Below are 20,979 nucleotides of genomic sequence, written 5' to 3' on the forward strand. Positions count from 1 at the left end.
TTACCAAATCCCAAAGTCCAATCTGCCCAGACTTGGCCCCTGCTGCTACCAAGGTGGTCACTTCCGATGGGTGGAGGGCTATAGAGGAGATGGCGCCGCTGGTCACTTTACGAACTGTAGATTCTCTGATGACCATTCCACTTAAGTAGGCTTTATAGCTGAAATTGGTAAATTAAAAATAATCTCAAAAACAACTCAAAAAAGAAAAAGGACAATGAGTAAATACTGGCCAATATCCAACTTCCAGGTGACAAAAGAAACCAAATTAGTCAACGTTTTTCTTTGTTTTGTTTTGTTTTTTGAGACAGAGTTTCTCTGTGTAGTCTTGGCTGTCCTGGACTCACTTTGTAGACCAGGCTGGCCTCGAACTCACAGCGATCCGCCTGCCTCTGCCTCCCGAGTGCTGGGATTAAAGGCGTGCACCACCACACCCAGCTCCATAGAAGATTTTTAGAAGAAAAGATTTCAGGGAAACAATTCAATAGTGTATAATAAAAGCCATAAGGATGTCCCCAATGTTTGACGCATTAGTCCCATGTCTGGGAATCTAAGACATGTCTACAATTAGGTTTACATTTACACACACAGAGAATTGAACAGAAACTAGCTCCAAATACCAAATGGATGGGAGAAAGTGTGCTCTAGAAAATGTACAAACACCCATGAAAAAGGGTACAAGGTGGAACTGTGTAAGTGTTAGACCATTAAAATGTAAATTCATTTATCCAACAGTGAGCATATACTATATGCCAAGCAACGTTAGGGTTGAGATAAAATCCCTGTCTCCGCACAGTTGGCAGCAGTGTCGGGCCAGACCTATGACTGAAGGCTGTACTCTCAGCAATTTGAGACGCAGGCACCGCAAAGCCAAGGCCTGACGGCCTGCAGGCTTTAATTCTACTTTCAACTTGACACAGCTTAGAATCCTTGTGAAGACAGACCATCAAGATCCAGCTGGCCTGTCTGTGAAAAATTATCTTGATGAGCTGAGGTAGGCAGCCCGCCCCCTGTGGCTCCGCCCCTGTGGCTCCGCCCCTGTGGCTCCGCCCCTGTGGCTCCGCCCCCTGAGGCTGGAGCCATTCCCTAGGCAGGGAAGCCTGAATGTGTGAGAATGAAGAGGTGGGCTATGATGAGCCGCACAGGTCAGAGTGGCCTGGACAGCGTGCTGATCCTCAAAAACACAGGCCAAGGGGCTGCTTCAGTTCCCAGCACCCTAGCACCTTACCACCAGTCCCAAAGGGATTCAGCACCCTCTCCTGGCCTCTGCAGGCACCAGACACATGCAGTGTGCCCTCATGTACATGTAGGCAAACACTCATACGCATAAAATAAATACTTTAAAATGCATTGAGCCTTTAATCCCAGCACTCGGGAGGCAGAGGCAGATAGAGCTCTGTGAGTTTGAGGCCAGCCAGAATATAGAGTGAGGTCCTGTCTTAAAAAAAAAAAAAAAAGAGGTGGGCATGGTGGTGCACACCTTTAATCCCAGCACTCAGGAGGCAGAGGCAGATGGAGCACTGTGAGTTGAGGCCAGCAACTGGTCTACAAAAAGAGTTCAGGATAGCCAGAGATACACAGAGAAACTGTCTCGGAAAAAAAAAGTAAATAAATTTAAATTATGTATAAAAAATAGGGCTAGAGGGCTAGAGACATGGCTCAGAGGTTAATAGCACTATCTGTTCATCCAAAGGTCCTGAGTTCAACTCCCAGCAACCACATGGTGGCTCATGACCATCTATAGTGAGATCTGGAACCTATTCTGGCACCCAGGCACACGTGGGCAGAATATTGTATAACAATAACAACAACAACAATAATAATAACTAGGTCTAGAGACGGAGCTCGGTGGTAGAGCACTTGCCGAGTACACTCAGGGCTTTAATTCAATACCCAGCACTGCAAAGGAAAGAAGCAAGCAGGCAATGGTACGCACAGAAACAGCAGGGATGACTTTTCACTACTTGCAAGGCTTCCTGTCATTGTATTCACTATAGCTTTCACATTGCAAGCATATCAGAAAGTATAAAACCCAGGTCAACAGTAAAGCAAAGGCAAAGAATTTTAGCTTACCTTTTAATGCTAGACAGCTCCTTCTGGGTCTTCCCATTACTTGTCTGCAACATCAGAAAAGACAAAGGACTAAGTTAACACACACGCATGCAGTCTCCTTAGTAGGCGATTCTAAAAGCTGTAAGCCATCCCAAGTGATACCTTGCTCATCTCTGCCCATGTCTTCAAAGATGCTCTGAACTGCCCACCACTGGCATCTTGGTTTTCGGGGATCATTTCTAAAGGTCCAGGAGGTAACAAAGGCTATCAAAAAGAAAAAGCAAAATGGTGTTTGCCCTAGAATATACACTGAGGACGGGGCCAAAAGATTTGTCCTCACTGTCACTACTTTGCTTTCAGCATCAACTGTGGGGCATCATAGGCATTCAGAGTGGCTGGTTGCTCAATCAGTGTGTTGTAGTACTCACCTACAATCCCAGCATGCAGGAGGCTGAGGCAGGGGGATCATGAGTTTCAGGCCAGCCCCGGTTATACAGTGATACCCTAGGAAACAAATCTTCCAAAATTCCAAGATGCATCTCACTTGGCTGAGTGCTTGCCTAGCAACATGACACAGCAGCTACTGCGGATCACACCTCAAAGCCCCCACTGGGAACTGGAACCGAGCTCAAAAATTCAGGGTCACCCTGGACTACTTGGACTACAAATTACCAGTTTGGTTGTTTTTTTTTTTTTAAGCTTTATCAAGGAATCCTCTTCATTTTCCATTTGTGTATGTGATGTACGTGGATAACATGTGTGTTCCTGTGAATGAACATGCACAGACACCACATCACACATATAGAAATATGTAGAAATCAAACAGCCTCTGGTGTTGGCTATCTTATTTTGAAACAGTCTCTACCGTTTGCTGCTACATACTGGAGGCCAGCTGCCTATCGCACTCTAGAGTTAAACACACGGTGCCACACCCAGCTGTACAGGGGTTCTGGGAAGTCACACTCAGGTCCTCACACTGTACGGCCAGCAGGCAGCCGCTGAGCTGGCTCCTCAGCACGGTCCTCAGCAGCTTGATCACACTTTACTCGGTATTTACTATAAAGAACATTGTGGATCCTGTTTCATTTCCTCCTAGTCATTTCCTTTTTCTTCTAGGCACGCGCTTACTCTCTAGCTCAGGCTGGCCTAGAACTATGAATCCTAGCTCTCCACAACCTTGTGACCAGCCCTCCCAAACACTGAGATGACAGGTGACCTACCAGACCATCTTTCAAATGTGGAAACAGAGATCAAGTGATTTGCTCACAACTCACCTGGAGCTGACACATCTAAAGTCTTTGTCTTTCTTTTCTTTTCTTTTAATTTTGTTTTTACAGGTAAACCCAGAATGGGGGCAGGAAATCTTTTGCCACCATAGGCAAAAGCAAAGTTCCCAAGATCAGTCAGAGAAAACCTTCCCCTGAAGGAGACCATCTTCCACATGGGCACTTCCACTCACTAGCCGATTTTTTCTTAAGTAGTGTTTGGGCCTATATAACGGCTCGTCTCATGAGGAGGCAAACGCCGGAATAGGTTAGACTTTTTTGCTATAGCAAGCTCAATTTTTCTTTCTTTTCTTTTCTTTTCTTTTTTTTTTTTTTGTTGTTGTTCTTAAGACAGGGTTTCTCTGTGTAGCCAGCCTTGGCTGTCCTGGACTCACTTTGTAGACCAGGCTGGCTTCAAACTCACAGTGATCCCCCTGCCTCTGCCTCCCGAGTGCTGGGGTTAAAGGCGTGGCCCCCACCGCTCCTCTAAAGTCTTATCAAAGCCACACAGCATCCAAGTATTAAATCAATAAAATTGAAACAAACAGAGACCCATCAGTCTAATTTCAAAAACTTTACAGTTTTCGGTATTTGATTAAGCTAGATGTACTGTATTTGCACTTTTTCTTACATTTTCTTCTTCTACTAATGCTGGCTCTGCAGGGCCTGCTGGTACTGAATCTCCAAAAGGCTCTACTTTCAACAACCGCATGGACCTCCGACATCCGATCTCGTTTGCTTTCTTCTTAGGCCTCTTTCTAAAGGAGTGGAGGAAATACTCATGGTTTTCTCACTGAATAGTTAAAGTGTTTACATTTTTCTTTTTCTTTCTTTTTTTTTTTGGTTTGTTTGTTTGTTTTTTGTTTTTCAAGACAGGGTTTCTCTGTGTAGCCCTGGCTGTCCTAGACTCACTTTGCAGACCAGGTTGGCCTCGAACTCAGAGAGATCTGTCTGCCCTTGCCTCCGGAGTGCTGGGATTAAAGGCGTGCGCCACCACGCCCGGCTTAAGTTTTAAAGTTTTTCAAATTCATGTCTATATACGTGTGCCAGTATGAGCTGATGCATACCACGTGTGTGACTGGTGCCCAAGGAGGAGGCCAGAGGGCATGCTGGTACTGCAGTTACAGGTGCTCGTGAGTCACCACTTTGAGTGCTGGGAACCAAGCCCAGGCCCCGAGAGGAACACTTAGCCATCTCTCCAGTCCTATGTTAAGTAATTTTACGGAATGAACATCTAGAAATGCATACTAGAGGTATAGCCACACACTATATAGATAAATATGCACAGCTGCACTGGCACGTGTGTGGGTGTGTGTGTAATGAGAGCTTACTAGTATGAGAACCGTTGGCGCAATTTTCTTAACAAATATATTTTATTACGAACTTAGTAGCCAAGCGTACATCACTTCTAACCCAACTAACCTAAACAATAGGAAAAAAAGGATTAAAGAGCACAGCAACAAAACCGTAAGGATATCAGTTCCAAGGAACGATTCTCCTGGTGTAATCAGCAGGATTTCTTCTGCTGGAACCTGGAGTAACCAGAACCCGGAGCCTCAGCAGGAACCCGGAGCCCTGAAGCCTTCCCTCGAGCGGTTCTCTCTAGGAGCGTCTCGAAGTAGAGAGATGAACAGCCAAATCTATCCCAAGTCTCAAAAGGCCCCGCCTCCAGTTCTGGGCTCATTTATATAACTCCTCCCAGAGTCTGTTCTCGGATCTTTACAGCTGGCAACAATCAAGCTCCCGCAGGAGGTGGTTTGCCTTCTAGTGGATTAACATCACCTGTTCTCTCTCAAGGCTGTTCCCCATCCCACACTTGGGATTGTAACAGAAACAGGTTTCTCTCTCCTTCAGTGAACCACATATAAACAGTGCCCACAGCAGTCAGAAGAGGGTGTCGGATGTGCTGGGACTGGGGTCACAGGTAGTGGTAAAGCCTCCCAATGCAACTGCAGGGAATCAAACCTGCAACTCTGCAAGAGTGTCAAGTGCTCTTAACCACTGATCTCTTGGGCTCCAAAACAATCTAAACTGAAAAGCTTAAGATGACGAAGGGAGAGCCACTAAACAAAGTATGCCTAACAGAATAATACCAGGTGCCCAGCAGTAGTGACGCAGGCCTCGGGAGGCAGGGGCAGGAAGATCTGAGTGAAATGGCTCAGTGGTCAAGAGCACTTATGTATGCAGAGGGCCTGGGTTCGATTCCCAGCTCCCACACTGCAGTTTATCATCCTCCATAGCACCAGCCCCAGGGGACGCAAACCCTGCTGATCTCCTCAGGCACCAACATGCATGTGGTGCACAGGTAAAACATGCAGGCAAAACATCTGTACACATAAACTAACTAAACCTAACGAAACATTTTAATTGAAAAGAGAAAAAGAAGCTGGGTGTGGTGGCGCACGCCTGTAATTCCAGCCCTCGGAGGTAGAGGCAGGTGGATTTCTGAGTTCGAGGCCAGCCTGGTCTACAAAGAGAGTCCAGGACAGCCAAGGCTACACAGAAAAACCCTGTCTTGAAAAACCAAAAAAAAAAAAAAAAAGAAAGAAAGAAAGAAAAAAAGAAATGGTATCTAATAAAACAATAAGCAACTATAAAAGAAAAACTATGACTTACACTATATCTCTGTGAGAGAACGCCTCTGGCACCTGGCCATCAAGCACACTTGCAAATACATAAACACACACAATGAGTCACTAAAAAATGTGGTGAAACAAAACAACAACAAGAAGAAAAAGAATAAACAAAGAGGAGGGGGAGGAGAGCTAAGGAAAGAGATGCCTCTGAAATTACTTCCAAAAACTAGCGTATAGGGTTGGTAATGCAGCTCCGTGCTAGGCAGAGCACTAGCCTAGGATACATGAAGTTCTGGGTGTGAGCCCCAGCACTGAGCACATGAACGATTTACACACTGCTCACACATCCTGCACAGGAAGCAGCTTCCAGAGAGCCCGCACTCATCCAGACTTGCTCAGACTTGGGAATGTTCAGAACAGTGGCTGGAGTGCAACGGCTCAGAGGGAGAAAGAGCTTGCCTATCATGTGTGAGGCCCCTGGTCCAACCCCAGCAACCTCCCACAACACAAGTGCCCAGAGAAGCACTCTTCATAATGAAAACCTGGCCACTCACGGTAGAACAAAGCAAGGAAGGCAACAAGTGCTGGATTCCAGCAGACAACTCAGAGGCAGGAGAAGTGTGAGGCCAGTCTGAGCTGCATGGTGAGATCTAGGCTAACCAAGGCTACACAGTGGGACTCCATCTTAGAAAACATTCGGGGGAGGGGGTTGCGGGGAGGGCAGGAGAAATGGCTCAGAGGTTAAGAGCACTGGTTGCTCTTCCAGAGGCCCTGAGTTCAATTCCCAGCAACCACATGGTGGCTCACAATCATCTGTAATGAGATCTGGTGCCCTCTTCTGGTGAGCAGATACACATGCAGGCAGAGCATTGCATACATAATAAATAAATCTTTAAAAAAAAGAAAGAAAGAAAAACAAGTCTTTTACTTGCTTGGTTAGAGTTATTCCTAGATACCTTATATTGCTTGTGGCTATATATGCTCATTTATAATTGGACACTAGCCCAAAAGGGATGTCCCATGAAAGTCTTCACTTACCAGGAGATCAGGATAGATGTGGGGACTTCCTACTATGATTCTAGGTGAGGGAAATATGGGAGAATTGGGAAATAGAAGGATCCAGAGGGTCCTAGAAACCCACAAGAAAAACATCATGACAGGTGGATCTGAACCCAGGGGGTTCTGCTCACCCTACTGCACCAACCAAGGACAATACATGCTGTAAGCATTGAACCCCTACTCAGATCTAGCCAATGGACAGGACGTTCTCCACAGTTGTGTGGAGAGTGGGGACTGACTCTGACATGAACTCTGGTGTCCCATATTTGACCACTTCCCCTTGGTGGGGAGGCCTGGTGGCACTCAGAAAAAGCAGGCTACCAGGATGAGACTTTAAAGGCTGTGACCTTATGATTGGGAAAAAGGTCCCCTTCTGTCACAGACCCAGGGGAGGGGAAATGGGTGAAAAAGGGAGGGAGGGAGGAACAGGAAGATAAAAGTGAGGGGATAACAACTGAGATGTAATCTGAATAAATTAATAAAATAAATTTAAAAGAAAAAGAAAAACAAAACAAAGAAAGAAAGGCATGCACAGCTCTGCAAGTTAACAGCAGAAATGTGACATACCTATAAAAAGAAAAGAAAAGAAAACAATCTGGGCTGGGGAAATGGCTCAGGGGTGGAAAATGGCTCAGGGAGGGAGGTGGCTCAGGGGGTGGGAGGTGGCTCAGGGGGTGGGAGGTGGCTCAGGGGGTGGGAGGTGGCTCAGGGAGGGAGGTGGCTCAGGGGGTGGGAGGTGGCTCAGGGGGTGGGAGGTGGCTCAGGGGGTGGGAGGTGGCTCAGGGGGTGGGAGGTGGCTCAGGGGGTGGGAGGTGGCTCAGGGAGGGAGGTGGCTCAGGGGGTGGGAGGTGGCTCAGGGGGTGGGAGGTGGCTCAGGGGGTGGGAGGTGGCTCAGGGAGGGAGGTGGCTCAGGGGGTGGGAGGTGGCTCAGGGGGTGGGAGGTGGCTCAGGGGGTGGGAGGTGGCTCAGGGGGTGGGAGGTGGCTCAGGGAGGGAGGTGGCTCAGGGGGTGGGAGGTGGCTCAGGGGGTGGTCACTTGCTCTGCAAGCATGAGAACCTGAGCCTGAGTCCCCACACTCACATAAAAGCAGGGTGTAGATGTGCATGTCTATAAGGCCAGCATGGGAAGGTGGAGGCAGGAGGATGCCAAGAGCTAGCAGGCCAGCCTAACTCAAAAGAGAACTTCCGTTTCTGTGAGACAATAAAGTAGAGAATAAGAGGAAGACCCCCAGTGTCTTCTGCATGCCTGCATGCACACAAGCATGCACACTCACACACTCACAGCACACACTACACACCACACAACAAACGGGCAGGGTGGGGCATATGAATGAATCTAGACCAGCAGGATGGTTCAGTGGGCAAAGGGGCTGGGGCCACGTGGTGGAAGGAAAATCAACTCCCACAAGTTGCTGTAGCATGTACACACCCATACCCATAAACACAAAATAAAATGTGATGAAATTTTACAAGAAAATCTCAGACAAATATGAAAATGGCATCATATTATAAGCATCAAAATGCTGGGTGTAGCAACTCCCGGGGCTGAGGCATCAGTATTTCCTGTTCATAAGCTCAAGGCAGCCTGTGTTACATGATGTGTTTCATGCCAGCTTCAGCGACAGTGTGAGAGGGAGGGCTGGTGGCACAGAACTTTAATCCCAGCACTCAGGAGACAGAGGCAGGCAGATCTGAGTTGAGGCTAGCCTGCTCTACAGAGAGAGTTCCAGGACAGCCAGGGCTACACAGAGAAACCCTGCCTCAAATAAACAACAATACTAATAATTTTTTTAAAAGACTTTAAATTGGCTTGGGCTGACTGAGGCTCAGTGATGACATGCTCCAGGCTCTAAGATCAGTTTCTAGCACAATTTTTAAAAAGAAGCTAGGCATGGTGGCACACACCTTTAATCCTAGCACTTGGGGAGGGGGAGGACAGAGGCAAGAGGATCTCTTTGAGTTCAAGGACAGCCTGGTCTACATAGTAAGTTCCAGGACAGTCAGAACTACATAGAGAAACTTTATCTCTAAACAAACAAACTTATCTCTGGGTTCATATAATGCCAACATTATAGATGAAGGAAAACATACATAAACTGTCAAACAGCTACAAGTGGCTGGAATCAAAAGTCAGAGCCAGGAGCTGGAAGTACAGTTCAATGGTAAAGCACTTGCCTGACAGGCTCTAAGCCTGGGTTTGATGCCCACAACTGAAAATACTTAAAGTCAAATTTGTTAACTTAGTTTTTTTTTTTTTTTAATGTACATTGGTATTTTACCTTGATGTATGTCTGTGTAAGTTTGCCAGGTCACCTGGAACAGACAGTTGTTCTGGAACATGACAAAGCAGTCATGTGGGTGCTGGGAATTGAACCCACGTCCTCTAGAAGAGCAGTCAGTGCTCTTAACCACTGAGCCATCTCTCCAGCCCTTCCTTAATTGTTCTTGTTTTTGTTTTGTTTGGTTGGCTGGTTTTTTGCTTTTCAAGCCGGTTTCTCTGTGTAGCCCTGGCTTTCTAGAACTCTCTCTCTACAGACCAAGCTAGCCTCAACTCAGATCTGTCTGCCTCTGCCTCCCGAGTGCTGGGATTAAAGGGGTGCACCATCATACCTGAGGATTTATTTGTGGTTTTTTGGTGGTTTTGTTTGTTTCTTTGGTTAGTTGGTTGGTTAGTTTTTCTAGACAGGGTTTCTCTGTGTCGCTTTGACTGTCCTGGACTCGCTTTGTAGACCAGACTGGCCTCAAACTCACAGAGATCCACTGCCTCTGCCTCCTGAGTGCTGGAATTAAAAGTGTGCACCACCACTGCCCAACTTGTTAAACTGTTTTAAAGATTTTATTTATGCTCCAAGACTTTGATCCGAGCACTCGGGAGGTAGAGGCAGGCAGATCTCTGTGTTCATGTCCAGCCTGATCTACAAAGTAAGCCCCAGGACAGCCAGAGCTACATGGAGAAACCCTATCTCAAAAAATAAATAAATAAGATTTTGTTTTTTTCAAGACAGGGTTTCTCTGTGTAGCCTTGGCTACCCTGGACTTGCTTTGTACACCAGGCTACCCTGGATCTCTGAGATCTACCTGCCTCTGCCTCCCTACATGCTGAGATTAAAGGCATGCGCCATCTTACCTGGCTTTATTACTTTTTAATATAGACGTGTGAGTGAGTGCCTGCTTGAGTTTATATGTTCCGCATGTATGCTGGAGTCCTCAGAGGCCAGAAGAGGACACTGAATCCCCTGGAAGTAAGTTACAGGAAGTTGCGAGCTGCCATGAGGGTGCCGGGAACCAAATCCAGGTCCTCGGGGAGCTCTGTTAACCACTCAGCCATTGCTCCAGACCAAGATTTGCTCAATTCAAAGGCTCTGTTCTCTTTATTATACAGCTGCCACAATGCCAACCTGATACCTTTGCTTCTACAAACACTAAACCTTCCGTGAGTTCAGAAGAAATCGCCAATCTTTGCTAACAATAAAATGTTAAACTAGGCATGGTGGCATATGCCCGTAATCCCAGCATTTGAGAGGTGGAAAAAGATAAGAAGCTGAGGCCAGCCTAGGCTACGAGTCCTGTCTCAAATTTAAGATCTTCAGCAAAATATCATGGTCTAGCCAACGTTAAGCACGTTTTTGTTTTTACCTCTTTGCCTCAGGGGGCTGTCTCTTCGCGATCATTCCACGGAGCCTTGCAGCTGACTGAAAAGCACACAAAATACATATACACATAAAAATGCTACCATATAACTACACTGTTTACCCATTAAAATATTAAGTATCTGCTACTGTGTCTAGGTTTATTTAGGAAACATGGATTTTTATGATGTGATACTTATTCTTTGCAGTACAGGAATGCATCATCAATAATAAAAGGACGTTTATAACACCATCGCATACACTGGCATTCTGGTAATTTGAGCCAACCTGTTTATGAGTTTCTATGATTAAGAAAAGTAGTCAAACATACTATTACAGTGTGGCTCAGTAGTACAGCATTGGCCTAGCATGAACCAGCTCGGTTTTATTCACAACACTGTAGAAGGAAATTTAAAAAACTAATAAGCGAAGTGGGTGGCTCACACCTATCTATAATCCCAACATTCAGGAGGCTGAATTAAGACAAAAGTACTAAGTTCAAGGCCAGCCTGGCTATATAGCAAGTCTGTCTCAAAATATAAAATCAGAGGCAGTGAAATGGCTTGATCCACAGTAACACTTGCTGCCAAGGTTATGACTTGAGTTCAGTCTCCAGGACCCATATGGGGGCAGGACAGAACGGACTCCCAAGAGTTGCCCTCTGACCTCCAGAACATGTGCCATAGCATGCGGGAGTACCTCACATTCATCCTTCACAGTCTTCTTTCAAATAATTAAATGTTAAATGCCTTTTCAGAAGTGCTTTGCAAGCTTCTGTTGTTGTTGTTGTTGTTGTTGTTGTTGTTGTTGTTGTGAGATAGGACTTCACATAACCCCAGCTGGCCTCAGACGTACTACGTAGCTGAGGGACTGTCCAGCCTCCATGTCTCAAGTTTAAGGAGCAAAGCATGCAGCACCCACCAGCAGGCTCACAAAGTATCTTAACAGGACACACAAAGAAAAGCAAGCAGCTGAGTGTGGTGGTGCTGGTCCTTAAAGCCAGCACTTGGGAGGCAGAGGGAGACGTGTTACTGTAAATACAAAACCAGCCTGATCTCACAGTGAGTTCAGGGAGGCTCTGTCTCAAAAGAGGAGGAGCGGGGCTGGAGAGTTAGCTCCAGAGCTTAAGAGCACTGGCTGCTTTTCCAATTCCCAGCAACCACGTGGTGGCCCACAACCATCTATAATGAGATCTGGTGCCCTCTTCTGGTCTGCAGGTGTATATGCAGGCAGGGCACAGTATACATAATAAATACATCTTTAAAAAAGAAAAAAAAAAGAGGAGGAGGAAGAGGACAATGACCGTAAGCCTACTACTGACCTTATGCCAAACATTGCTTGAAATTTGCCTCCTTTCATTTGACACTATGGATAATTATCATCTAAGCAGCTCATCTTGGTTTTCAACACAAACTTCATACATACCTCTGATAACTGAAGGGAAGCAAAAAACTTCGCATTTTCTCTGATGTTCTTCAGTCTCTTCCTCTCATAAGGTGACAATGCTGAAAAACCATCCTAGAAAATACAACCCCCCAAAAAAATCTGTTACTACACACATTAAGAGCAAGAACAACAGACAACACCGGACAGTTCATCCAGAAACTTCCTTTCAAACTGCATGCAGACTCTAATTACTCCAGTTATCTTAACAAACAGCCTATAATCTTTGTTGGGCTGGATATTAACAGAATCTGGGCCAGGCTTGGGGGGGGGGGGCACGCCTTTAATCCTAGAACTTGGGATTTCAAGGCCACCCTGGTCTACAAAGCAAGTCCAGGACAGCCAAGGCTACACAGAGAAACCCTGTCGAGAGAGAGAGAATATCTGAATTTAGGATAACTGTATGGCTTTCCATTTTAAAAGGTAATCTGCCTGGCATGATGGCACACACACCTTCGATCCTAGCACCTGGGAGGCAGAGGTGGACAGATCTCTGAGTTGGAGACTAAGTGGATCTACACTGTGAGTTCCAGGACAGCCAGGACCCTGTGTCTCAAGGGAAAAAAACGTAATCTAATATGCCATGCCATTATAGCAAACTATTTCCTAGCACCCAAAGGTTACCTTTTAAAATAATAATAATAAGAGCTGGGCAGTGGTGGCACACACCTTTAATCCCAGCACTCGGGAGGCAGAGGCAGGCGGTTCCCTGTGAGTTTAAGGCCAGCCTGGTCTACAATGCGAGTCCAGGACAGCCAAGGCTACACAGAGAAATCTTGTCTCAAAATATAAATAAATAAATAAATGAATAAATCATCATCATCATCTTCCATTAAAAACACAACCAAGCAAATAAATAAATACATGCACAGGTGGTTCACACCTGCAATCCCAGCACTGGATGGCAAAGACAGGAGGATTCCTGGGGCTCAATGGCAGCCAGTGTAGACATCAGTGAATCCCATGCTCAGTGAGAGACCTTGTCAAAAATAAGGTGAAGAGCTCTAGGGAAAGCCACCTAATGTCAACTTCTGACTTCTACACACACACAAACACACACACACACACACACACACACACACACACACACACACCACATGTACCACGTACAAAACATTCTGAACTAGCTGTAATGCCTATGATCCCAATTTCTCAGGAAGCCAAGGTGATGGAACTGTGAGCTCGAGGCCAACACAAGGCTGATACAGAGCTCAGTTTGTCTAGAATTTGCTTGTGTAGAACACACAAAGCCATGGGTTCAGTCCCACGCACTGAAAAAAAGCTAAGCAAAATCCCAGCACTTGGGAGGTAGAGGCAAGAACCAGAGGTTCAAGGTTACCCTCAGTCACATACCAGAGTCGAGCCCAGCCTAGGCTATATGAGACCCTGTCTCTAGAAACAAGAAACGGACAAATTTCTACAGAAAGACTTGGTGGTCCTGGGTAAGATTAGCTCAGTGGCAAAAGCCAGTATTTAGCACACTCAATCCAAACACCACAGGAAAGCCAGGCATAGTGGCGCATGCCTGTGATCCTAGGAAGAGAATCGGGAGCTCAAAGCCAGCTTGGGCTTCGTGAAACTTTTTATCAAAAACCAAATACCTGGGTAGCTAGATGGCTCAGCAGCCAAAACAAAAGCACCAGCCACCAAGCCTGGCGAGCCGAGTTCAGTTCCTGGACCCCACGTGGTGGAAGGAGAACCATCTCCTGCCCCCACTCCCCACCTCCCCGCTCTGCACACCAATTAATTAAAGTTTCACATTAATTAATATGAAAAATGTAAGCACCAATGTCTAAGATATCCTTAAGATCTAGTTTACCTGGATTAGGGTTCAGTCTGAGTATATCGGGTTTCCTATCAATCATTATCAGCATACTGTTAAATGTAGTGTGCGTGCATGCGTGCGTGCGTGCGTGCGTGAAAGACTGTAAGCTTTGTCACAGGTGAAAGCAGTCTTGGCGGGCTCTACCCTTGGGCACCCCATGGATACCTTGAGATAGACTGGGTGGAGCCATCCTGGGCCTGGAATTCAGGAAGCAGACCTGGGGACTCCACCTGGACTATTGTTTTTCTAATCAACCCTCAATGGGAAAAGGAGACCGCCCTTTCCACGTGACCCAGACAGGCAGAGAGGAGAGAGCAACAGCAGGTTGAGGCCGGGCTTGAGCGCACATGGATCAGTGAACAGGCTGGACCAGCACACAGGCCAGAGACACCTGAGGACCCGTCCCGTGGAACGGATACCGGAAGGTTCACTCTTTTCCCTTTAACCTTTTTCCCCCTCTTGTGTAAGCTAGTTGGGTTGTATAATAAAGTTTAATTGTTAAGAAACAAAGGCTACAGTGTGTGTGTGTGTGTGTGTGTACGCATGTGTATACATCTGAAGGTCAGAGAACAGCTTTGAAGAGGTATTGTTCTCACCATGTGGGTCCTAGGGATTAAACTCAAGTCATCAATCAGCCTAAGCAAATGGCACCTTTACCTACTGAGCCATTTCACTGGGCCAAATTTTAAAAAGATATGGGAGAGTGAATGAGCTAGCTGCCTTGATTTTACAAACACGTGTGCCTAAAAATAGCATTATGTGAGCCTGGCAGTGGTAGCGTACGCCTTTAAGACCAGAACTCGGCAGACGGAGGCAGAGAGAGCTCTGAGTTTGAGAAGCTGAGGACAGCCAGGGCTACAAAGAGAAAAAGAAAACAAAACAACAAAATGATGTTATATGTATACATATACATGTGGGATTATCTTAGTTAACACATTTGCACACTTATTACTTTGGCCAGAATAAATAATCTTCTCAAAGTGAAGCCAGAATGTTTGTATTTGTCACCGCCTTATTTGGTTTTATTGAGACATGGTTTCTTTTTTAATATATAATTTATTTTTATTATGTTCAGTGTTTTACCTGCATGTATGTCTGTGTGAAGGTGTCAGATGTCCTGAAACTGGAGTTACAGACAAGTGTGAGGTGCCATGTGGGTGCTTGAAATTGAACCTGAGTCCTCCAGAAGAGCAGTCAGTGTTTTTAACTGCTGAGCCGTCCCTCCTGCCCGCGCCAAGCTTTCATGTATCCCAGGCTGGGCTTGATCTACCAAGGAAAGCCGGGACAGCCAAGGCTAACCAGAGAAACCCTGTCTCAAAACACAAAACAAGAAAAAGTGTGAAAGAAAAGAAAAAGAGAAAGTGTGGCTCAGCAGCTTGATGACCTGAATTCCATCCCCAAAACCCACACGGTGGGCATAAAAGAACCAACTCCCACACGTTGTCCTTTGATTTCCAACTGAGTGGATGTACTCGATAGATAGCTAGATAGGTAGATAGACAGAGTAAATTTTTTGAAACTGTTCCTAGAAGCGTGTCACCATTTACCATCGAGGAGTTTTGCTTCCCAGTTTCAGTTACAGTCAACCAGGATCCAAACACATCCACTGGATATTTCAAAAATAAACAACTCCTAAGTTTTAAGCTGGGTGCCATTCTGAGAAGCATATTAAAAAAAAAAAAAAAAAAGGCATAATCCCAGCACTTGGGAGGCAGAGGCAGGCGGATCGCTTTGAGTTCGAAGCCAGCCTGGTCTACAAAGAGAGTCCAGGACAGCCCAGACTAACAGAGAAACCCTGTCTTGAGAGATAGAAGACTCAGCAATTAAGTGCACTGACTATTCTTTCAGAGGTCCTGAGTTCAATTCCCAGCAACACATGGTGGCTCACAACCATCTATATCAGAGGGTGATCTGATGCCCTCTCTGGCCTGTAGGTGTACATGCAGGCAGAGTACAGTATACAAAATAAATAAATAAATACATCTTAAAAATAAAATCTCACAGTTTTGAATGTTTAAACATAGAACACAACACACAGTGGTCCTCTTATCTCTAAAGGACACATCCCAAGACCCCTAAGTGGCGGCCTGAAACCGTAAGCTCCATCAAGGTTTACATGTCATCTTTCCTTACATACATGCCCATAGTGGCTCTAGCGTAACTCAGGCATAGTAAAACACTCATAACAGGAGCTGGTGGTGTGGGCCAGCCCTTACCTACCCCAGAAAAAAATCACATGTTCAATTTCTGATATACCACCACATCAAATAACCAGTAATAAAATCTAGAGGGCTGAAGAGATAGCTTAAGAGTTAAGAGTACTTACTGCTTTTCTAAAGGGCCAAAGTTCAAGTCCCAGCACCATATCAGGCAGCTCCTAACCCAGCACTCACACACAAGAGGCATATACAACACACACACACACACACACACACCATCTAAAACAGCCTGAGCATGATGCCACTGCCTTTATGCCCAGCACGCAGGAGGGAGAAGCAGGCAGAGCTGAGTTTCAGGCTAGCCTGGTCTACAGCGAGCTCCAGGGCTACAAAGTAAGACTCATCTTAAAGTGAAAAAGAAGTTTGCAGCCAGAGAGATAATTCCAGGCAAAGGCACTTGCCTGCTGAGCCTAACAACCTGGGTCAGAGTCCCACAGGCAAAAGGACCACCAGCTGTCCTCTGACCTCACTGCTCCTGCAGAGGGCCTGAGCTGGAATCTCAGCACCCATGGCAGGAGGCTCACAAGGATCTCTAAGTCTTGTTCCAAGAAATGCAAAGTTCTCCAGCCTCCTAGGACACACCCCCCCATCCCCACACGTCAGCCATTCACAATTAAAGAGTATAAAATGGAGCTCGAGAGGACCTGGGTTCAGTTCTCAGCACCTACACGGTGGCCGACACCCACGTGTAAAACAATAACAGAGGATTTGAGGTGCACATATATACGTGCAGGTAAAACACACACATAAGAGCAAAATCAATCTTAAAGAAAAAGACTTAAAATATAATATAACTAAAAATCTTTAAAAAGAAATGTTCGCCAGGCTTGATGGCACACGCCTTTAATTCCAGCATTTGGGAGGCAGAGACAGGGGGATCTCTGTGAGCTTAAGACCAGCCTGGCCTACATAAAGAATTTCAGGACAGCCAGGGCTATCTAGTAAGACCATGTCTGAAAAAAATTTTTTTAAGTAATTGAAAAAAAAAAATCTTTTCGAGCAGTGGTGATGCACGCCTTTAATCCCAGCACTTGGGAGGCAGAGACAGGTGGATCTCTATGAGTTTGAGGCCAGCCTCGTCTACAGAGTGAGTTCCTGGACAGACAAGGCCACACAGGAACACACAACAGGTGAGTTTGTAAGTCACAAAATTAGAAAGGGGGTCATGAGAGGAGAGAAAAACATCTTTCAAGAGATGGAGGATAGGGGCTGGAGAGATGGCTCAGTGGTTAAGAGCACTGTCTGCTCTTCCAGAGGTCATGAGTTCAATTCCCAGCACCCACATGGTGGCTCACAACCATCTATAATGTCATATGGTACCCTCTTCTGTCATGCAGGGGTACATGTAGGCAAAACACTGTAAACTTAATAAATAAATCTTAAAAAAAAAAAAAAAAAAAAAAAAAGAGAGATGGAGGATAGCCAGGGTAAGGGAATCCATTTGATAAAGCCAGGAGGCAGAGACGGGGACTTACTGCAGGGCAGCTGGGGGGGCGGGGCAGACACGAGGGAGAGCAGGAGGGGAGGGAATGGCAATGTATGAAGTTGCCATTTTCTTTTGTATTTTTTTAAACTAGGCGCAGGATGGCTCAAGAGTGAAGAGCACTTGCTGCTAGTCCAGAGGGCATCAGCTTAGTTCCCAAGTAATTCCAGGCCCAGGAGACCCCACGCCTTCTGGGATCCTCAGACACCAGCACACACATGGCATACATACACACGGATACGCAAGAGTAGAAATTTTAAGATAAGTACCCTACAGAAGTAGTTTCTATGCCTGGCTCTCACAAAATACCACCCCCGCCTCCACCCCTTCAAGCGGCACTTTAAGAGAGAAGCTCGCTCTTTAGCCCAGGCTAGCTTCCCATTCCTCCTCTGTCAGCTTCCTGGAATGCCGGGATCACAGCTGTATACAACCACCCCTGGGTTCTCACAAAATATCTTACTGTCCATATAAGATGACCTGAAATCTCAGATGAACGGAGAGTGAAAACGCAGGTAAGACAGCCTCCTACAGCACGTCCGAGGCAGACACGGGGAATCTGTTTGTTTGTTGTCTGAAGCAGGGTTTCTCTGTGTAGTCCTGGCTGTCCTAGAACTAGCTGGCCTCTGTAGACCAGGCTGGCCTCGAACTCACAGATTAAAGGTGTGCCCTATCACCGCCCCGGCTGACACCGGGAACCTTGCACAAGAGGGGGATTCCTTCATGGTTGACTGAGAACACACTTCCAGATAACAGAAAGCCTTAACATATCGGGCACGGTAGCTCATGTCTGTAACTCCAGTACCTAGAAGCCAAAACAGCACAACTGCCAAGAGACAATTCAGCCTACACACTGAATTCTGGGACAGCATGAGCTATCGAGAAATCATCTTTAAAAAAAAAAAAAAACCTAGCCAGGGGGCTCAAGAGATAACTCAGCAGTTAAGGCCTCTAACTGCTCTTCCAGAGGTCCTGAATTCAATTCCCAACAACCACATGGTGGCTCACAACCATCTATAGTGAGATCTGAAGCCTTCTTCTGGTATGCATGAAAACAGAGCACTCATAAAATAAATAAATATATCTTTAAAAAAAAAGATCCAGCTGTAAGACCTTTTAAAAGGCAGGTGGGTGGGCAGCTGGAGAGAGGCTCAGAGGTTAAGAGCACTGGCTGCTCTTTCAGAGGGATGAAGGTGTACGTACCCTCAAACCAAACTTAGGATCATTTTGTTTGTTGGCTTTGGTTTTTTGTTTTGTGGTTACACATGGCTTACCTGACGCCTCTCATTTGCTAGTCAAGCATTCCACAGCTGAGCTATTTATCCCCAGGCCCAAGAAATTCTTTTTTTTTTTTTTTTTTTGAAAGATGTATTTATTTATTATGTCTACAATGTTGTGTTTGCATGTACAACTACACACCAGTAGAGGGCACCAGAGATTCGACAGAACTAGCCAGAAGTAGGAGATCTCCAGAACTATCTCCAGAAGAGGTAAGAAAAAGAGGATTAGGGGAGTATCAAAGAGGAAGAGAGGGAGGAGACAGTTTCACCACAGAGTTTTACAGAGTCAGGTTGCAGAGAAAGAACAAGCTACACAGGTGAAGACAGAATGAGCCAGAGAATGAGAAGGAGCCAGAAGACTAGAGCATATTGTCAAAGTGAGTGTGAGGCCAAGCAGAGCAACTCAGTCAGAAGCTGAGAGAAGCGAGTTTGAATCAGTCACCTTGGAGAGGAGTTTAAGCCAAAACAGCTGAGTTGAACCAGCCAGTTGAGCCGGCCAGAGTTCAGAAAGGGCTAGAAAAGGTAAGCTTACTCAGCAGTAAGTTTCAGAAGCTGAAAATAGTCTAGGCCTAGAAGCTCCAGGGCTAGGCCTAAATTAGCAGACAGAGGCAGTAAGCCTCAAGATGACAATTGCATCAGGAGAATAAAAGTAACTCTGACAAGCTGGGCAGCGGTGGCGCGCCCTTTTAATCCCAGAAGGAGGCAGAAGCAGGAGGATCGCTGTGAGTTCGAGGCCAACCTGGTCTATAAAGTGAGTCCCAGACAGCCAGAGCTACACAGAGAAACCCTGTCTCAGAAAAACAAACAAAAACAAAACAAAACAAAAAAGTTACTTTAACCAATTTTCCCAGAAAATACACCAAAATTCTATACTCGCAGTCCAAGGCTCTTACAGATAATATGGTGGAGGGGGAGAAGCTGGAAGACTAAATACTATGTTTTTCTTTTGGTTTTTTTCAAGACAAGGTCTCAGGGTTGGAGAGATGGCTCAGCGCTTAAGAGCACTGACTGCTCTTCCAGAGGTCCTGAGTTCAAGTCACAGCAACCACATGGTGGCTCACAACCATCTATAATGAGATTTGGTGCCCTTTTCTGGCAGACAGAACATTGTGCACAAAATAAATAAATCAATCTTTTAAAAAGAAAAAAGTGGTGATGAAGAAAAAAGAACAAACTAATGAACTGTGTCATTACAACGTTATTTTAGCCAGGCCTGGTGGTACAGAGCTATAATCCCAGATAATACAGAGGCTGACACAAAAGGATCAAAGGCTCCATGGCTAACATGGGCAACTTAGTAAGACCCTGCTTCAAAATAGAAAGGGGAAGGGGGGCTAGAAGTCTCTCTCATTAGCACAGTGCTTTCCCTAGCATTGTGTGAGGCCCTAGGTTCAGTTCCCAGCACCACAAAAAGGTAAATAAACACAGCATCTTACAGATCTTACAGCACCTTTTTTTTTAAGGCATTCATAACACTGCTTAAACATCTCTATTGCTGTAGTTTCTACGCATTATATCCAAGCAAAAACCAGCTTCTGTTAACCTCATACATTCAACAGTCTTAGTTTAGGACATAACCCAAGCCAGGCATGGCAGTGCAGGCCTTTAATCCCAGGACTTGAGAGGCAGAGGCAGGCGGATCACTGTGAGTTCGAGGCCAGCCTGGTCTACAAAGGGAGCCCAGGACAGCCAAGGCTACATATATAAACCCTGTCTTGAAAACAACATAAATAATCCAGTCCACTAGTTCTCAAAGTACAGTCCCAGACCAGTAATATCTGTTCCTGCAAGAAATTCTAGAAGCTGGGTGGGACGCGCCTTTAATCTCATCACTCAGGAAGCAGAGACAAGTGGATCTCTGTGAGTTCGAGGCTTGCCTAGCTTACAGAATGAGTTCAGAACAGCCAGGGCTAGCTACACAGCGACACCCTGTCTCAACAACAACAAAAATCAAAAATAAAAACAAAAACAAAGAAGAAACTATAGAAACAACCAGGGAAGGTAGTACAGGACTTTAATCCCAGCACTTGGGAAGAAGAGGATAGTCTTATCACACAGCAAGTTCCAGACCAGCTTTTGCTGGTAAAACCTTGCCTCAAAAAAAAAAAAAATTTAATTAATTAGTTAATTAACTCTTCAGCCAACCATGGTGGTA

At 45.7% G+C, this 20,979-nt stretch overlaps 1 protein-coding gene across 3 annotated transcripts in view; it reads right to left on the reverse strand.

Annotated features, from left to right (window-relative positions):
- The window catches only part of WDR76 (WD repeat domain 76), a 48,164-nt gene that overhangs the window by 22,315 nt on the left and 4,870 nt on the right, over positions 1 to 20,979 (reverse strand). For all 3 annotated transcript variants that reach the window (XM_084774309.1, XM_084774307.1, XM_084774308.1), the window contains 6 exons: positions 12,003 to 12,095; positions 10,585 to 10,640; positions 3,946 to 4,072; positions 2,212 to 2,313; positions 2,071 to 2,114; positions 5 to 158 (listed from right to left, as the gene is read on the reverse strand). In XM_084774309.1, the coding sequence (XP_084630435.1) occupies positions 5 to 158; positions 2,071 to 2,114; positions 2,212 to 2,313; positions 3,946 to 4,072; positions 10,585 to 10,640; positions 12,003 to 12,095 (576 nt within the window). The remainder of the gene's footprint in view (positions 1 to 4; positions 159 to 2,070; positions 2,115 to 2,211; positions 2,314 to 3,945; positions 4,073 to 10,584; positions 10,641 to 12,002; positions 12,096 to 20,979) is intronic.

This window comes from Acomys minous, assembly GCF_964271855.1.
Source record: "Acomys minous genome assembly, chromosome: 3".
In the NCBI taxonomy this organism is placed as follows: domain Eukaryota; kingdom Metazoa; phylum Chordata; class Mammalia; order Rodentia; family Muridae; genus Acomys; species Acomys minous.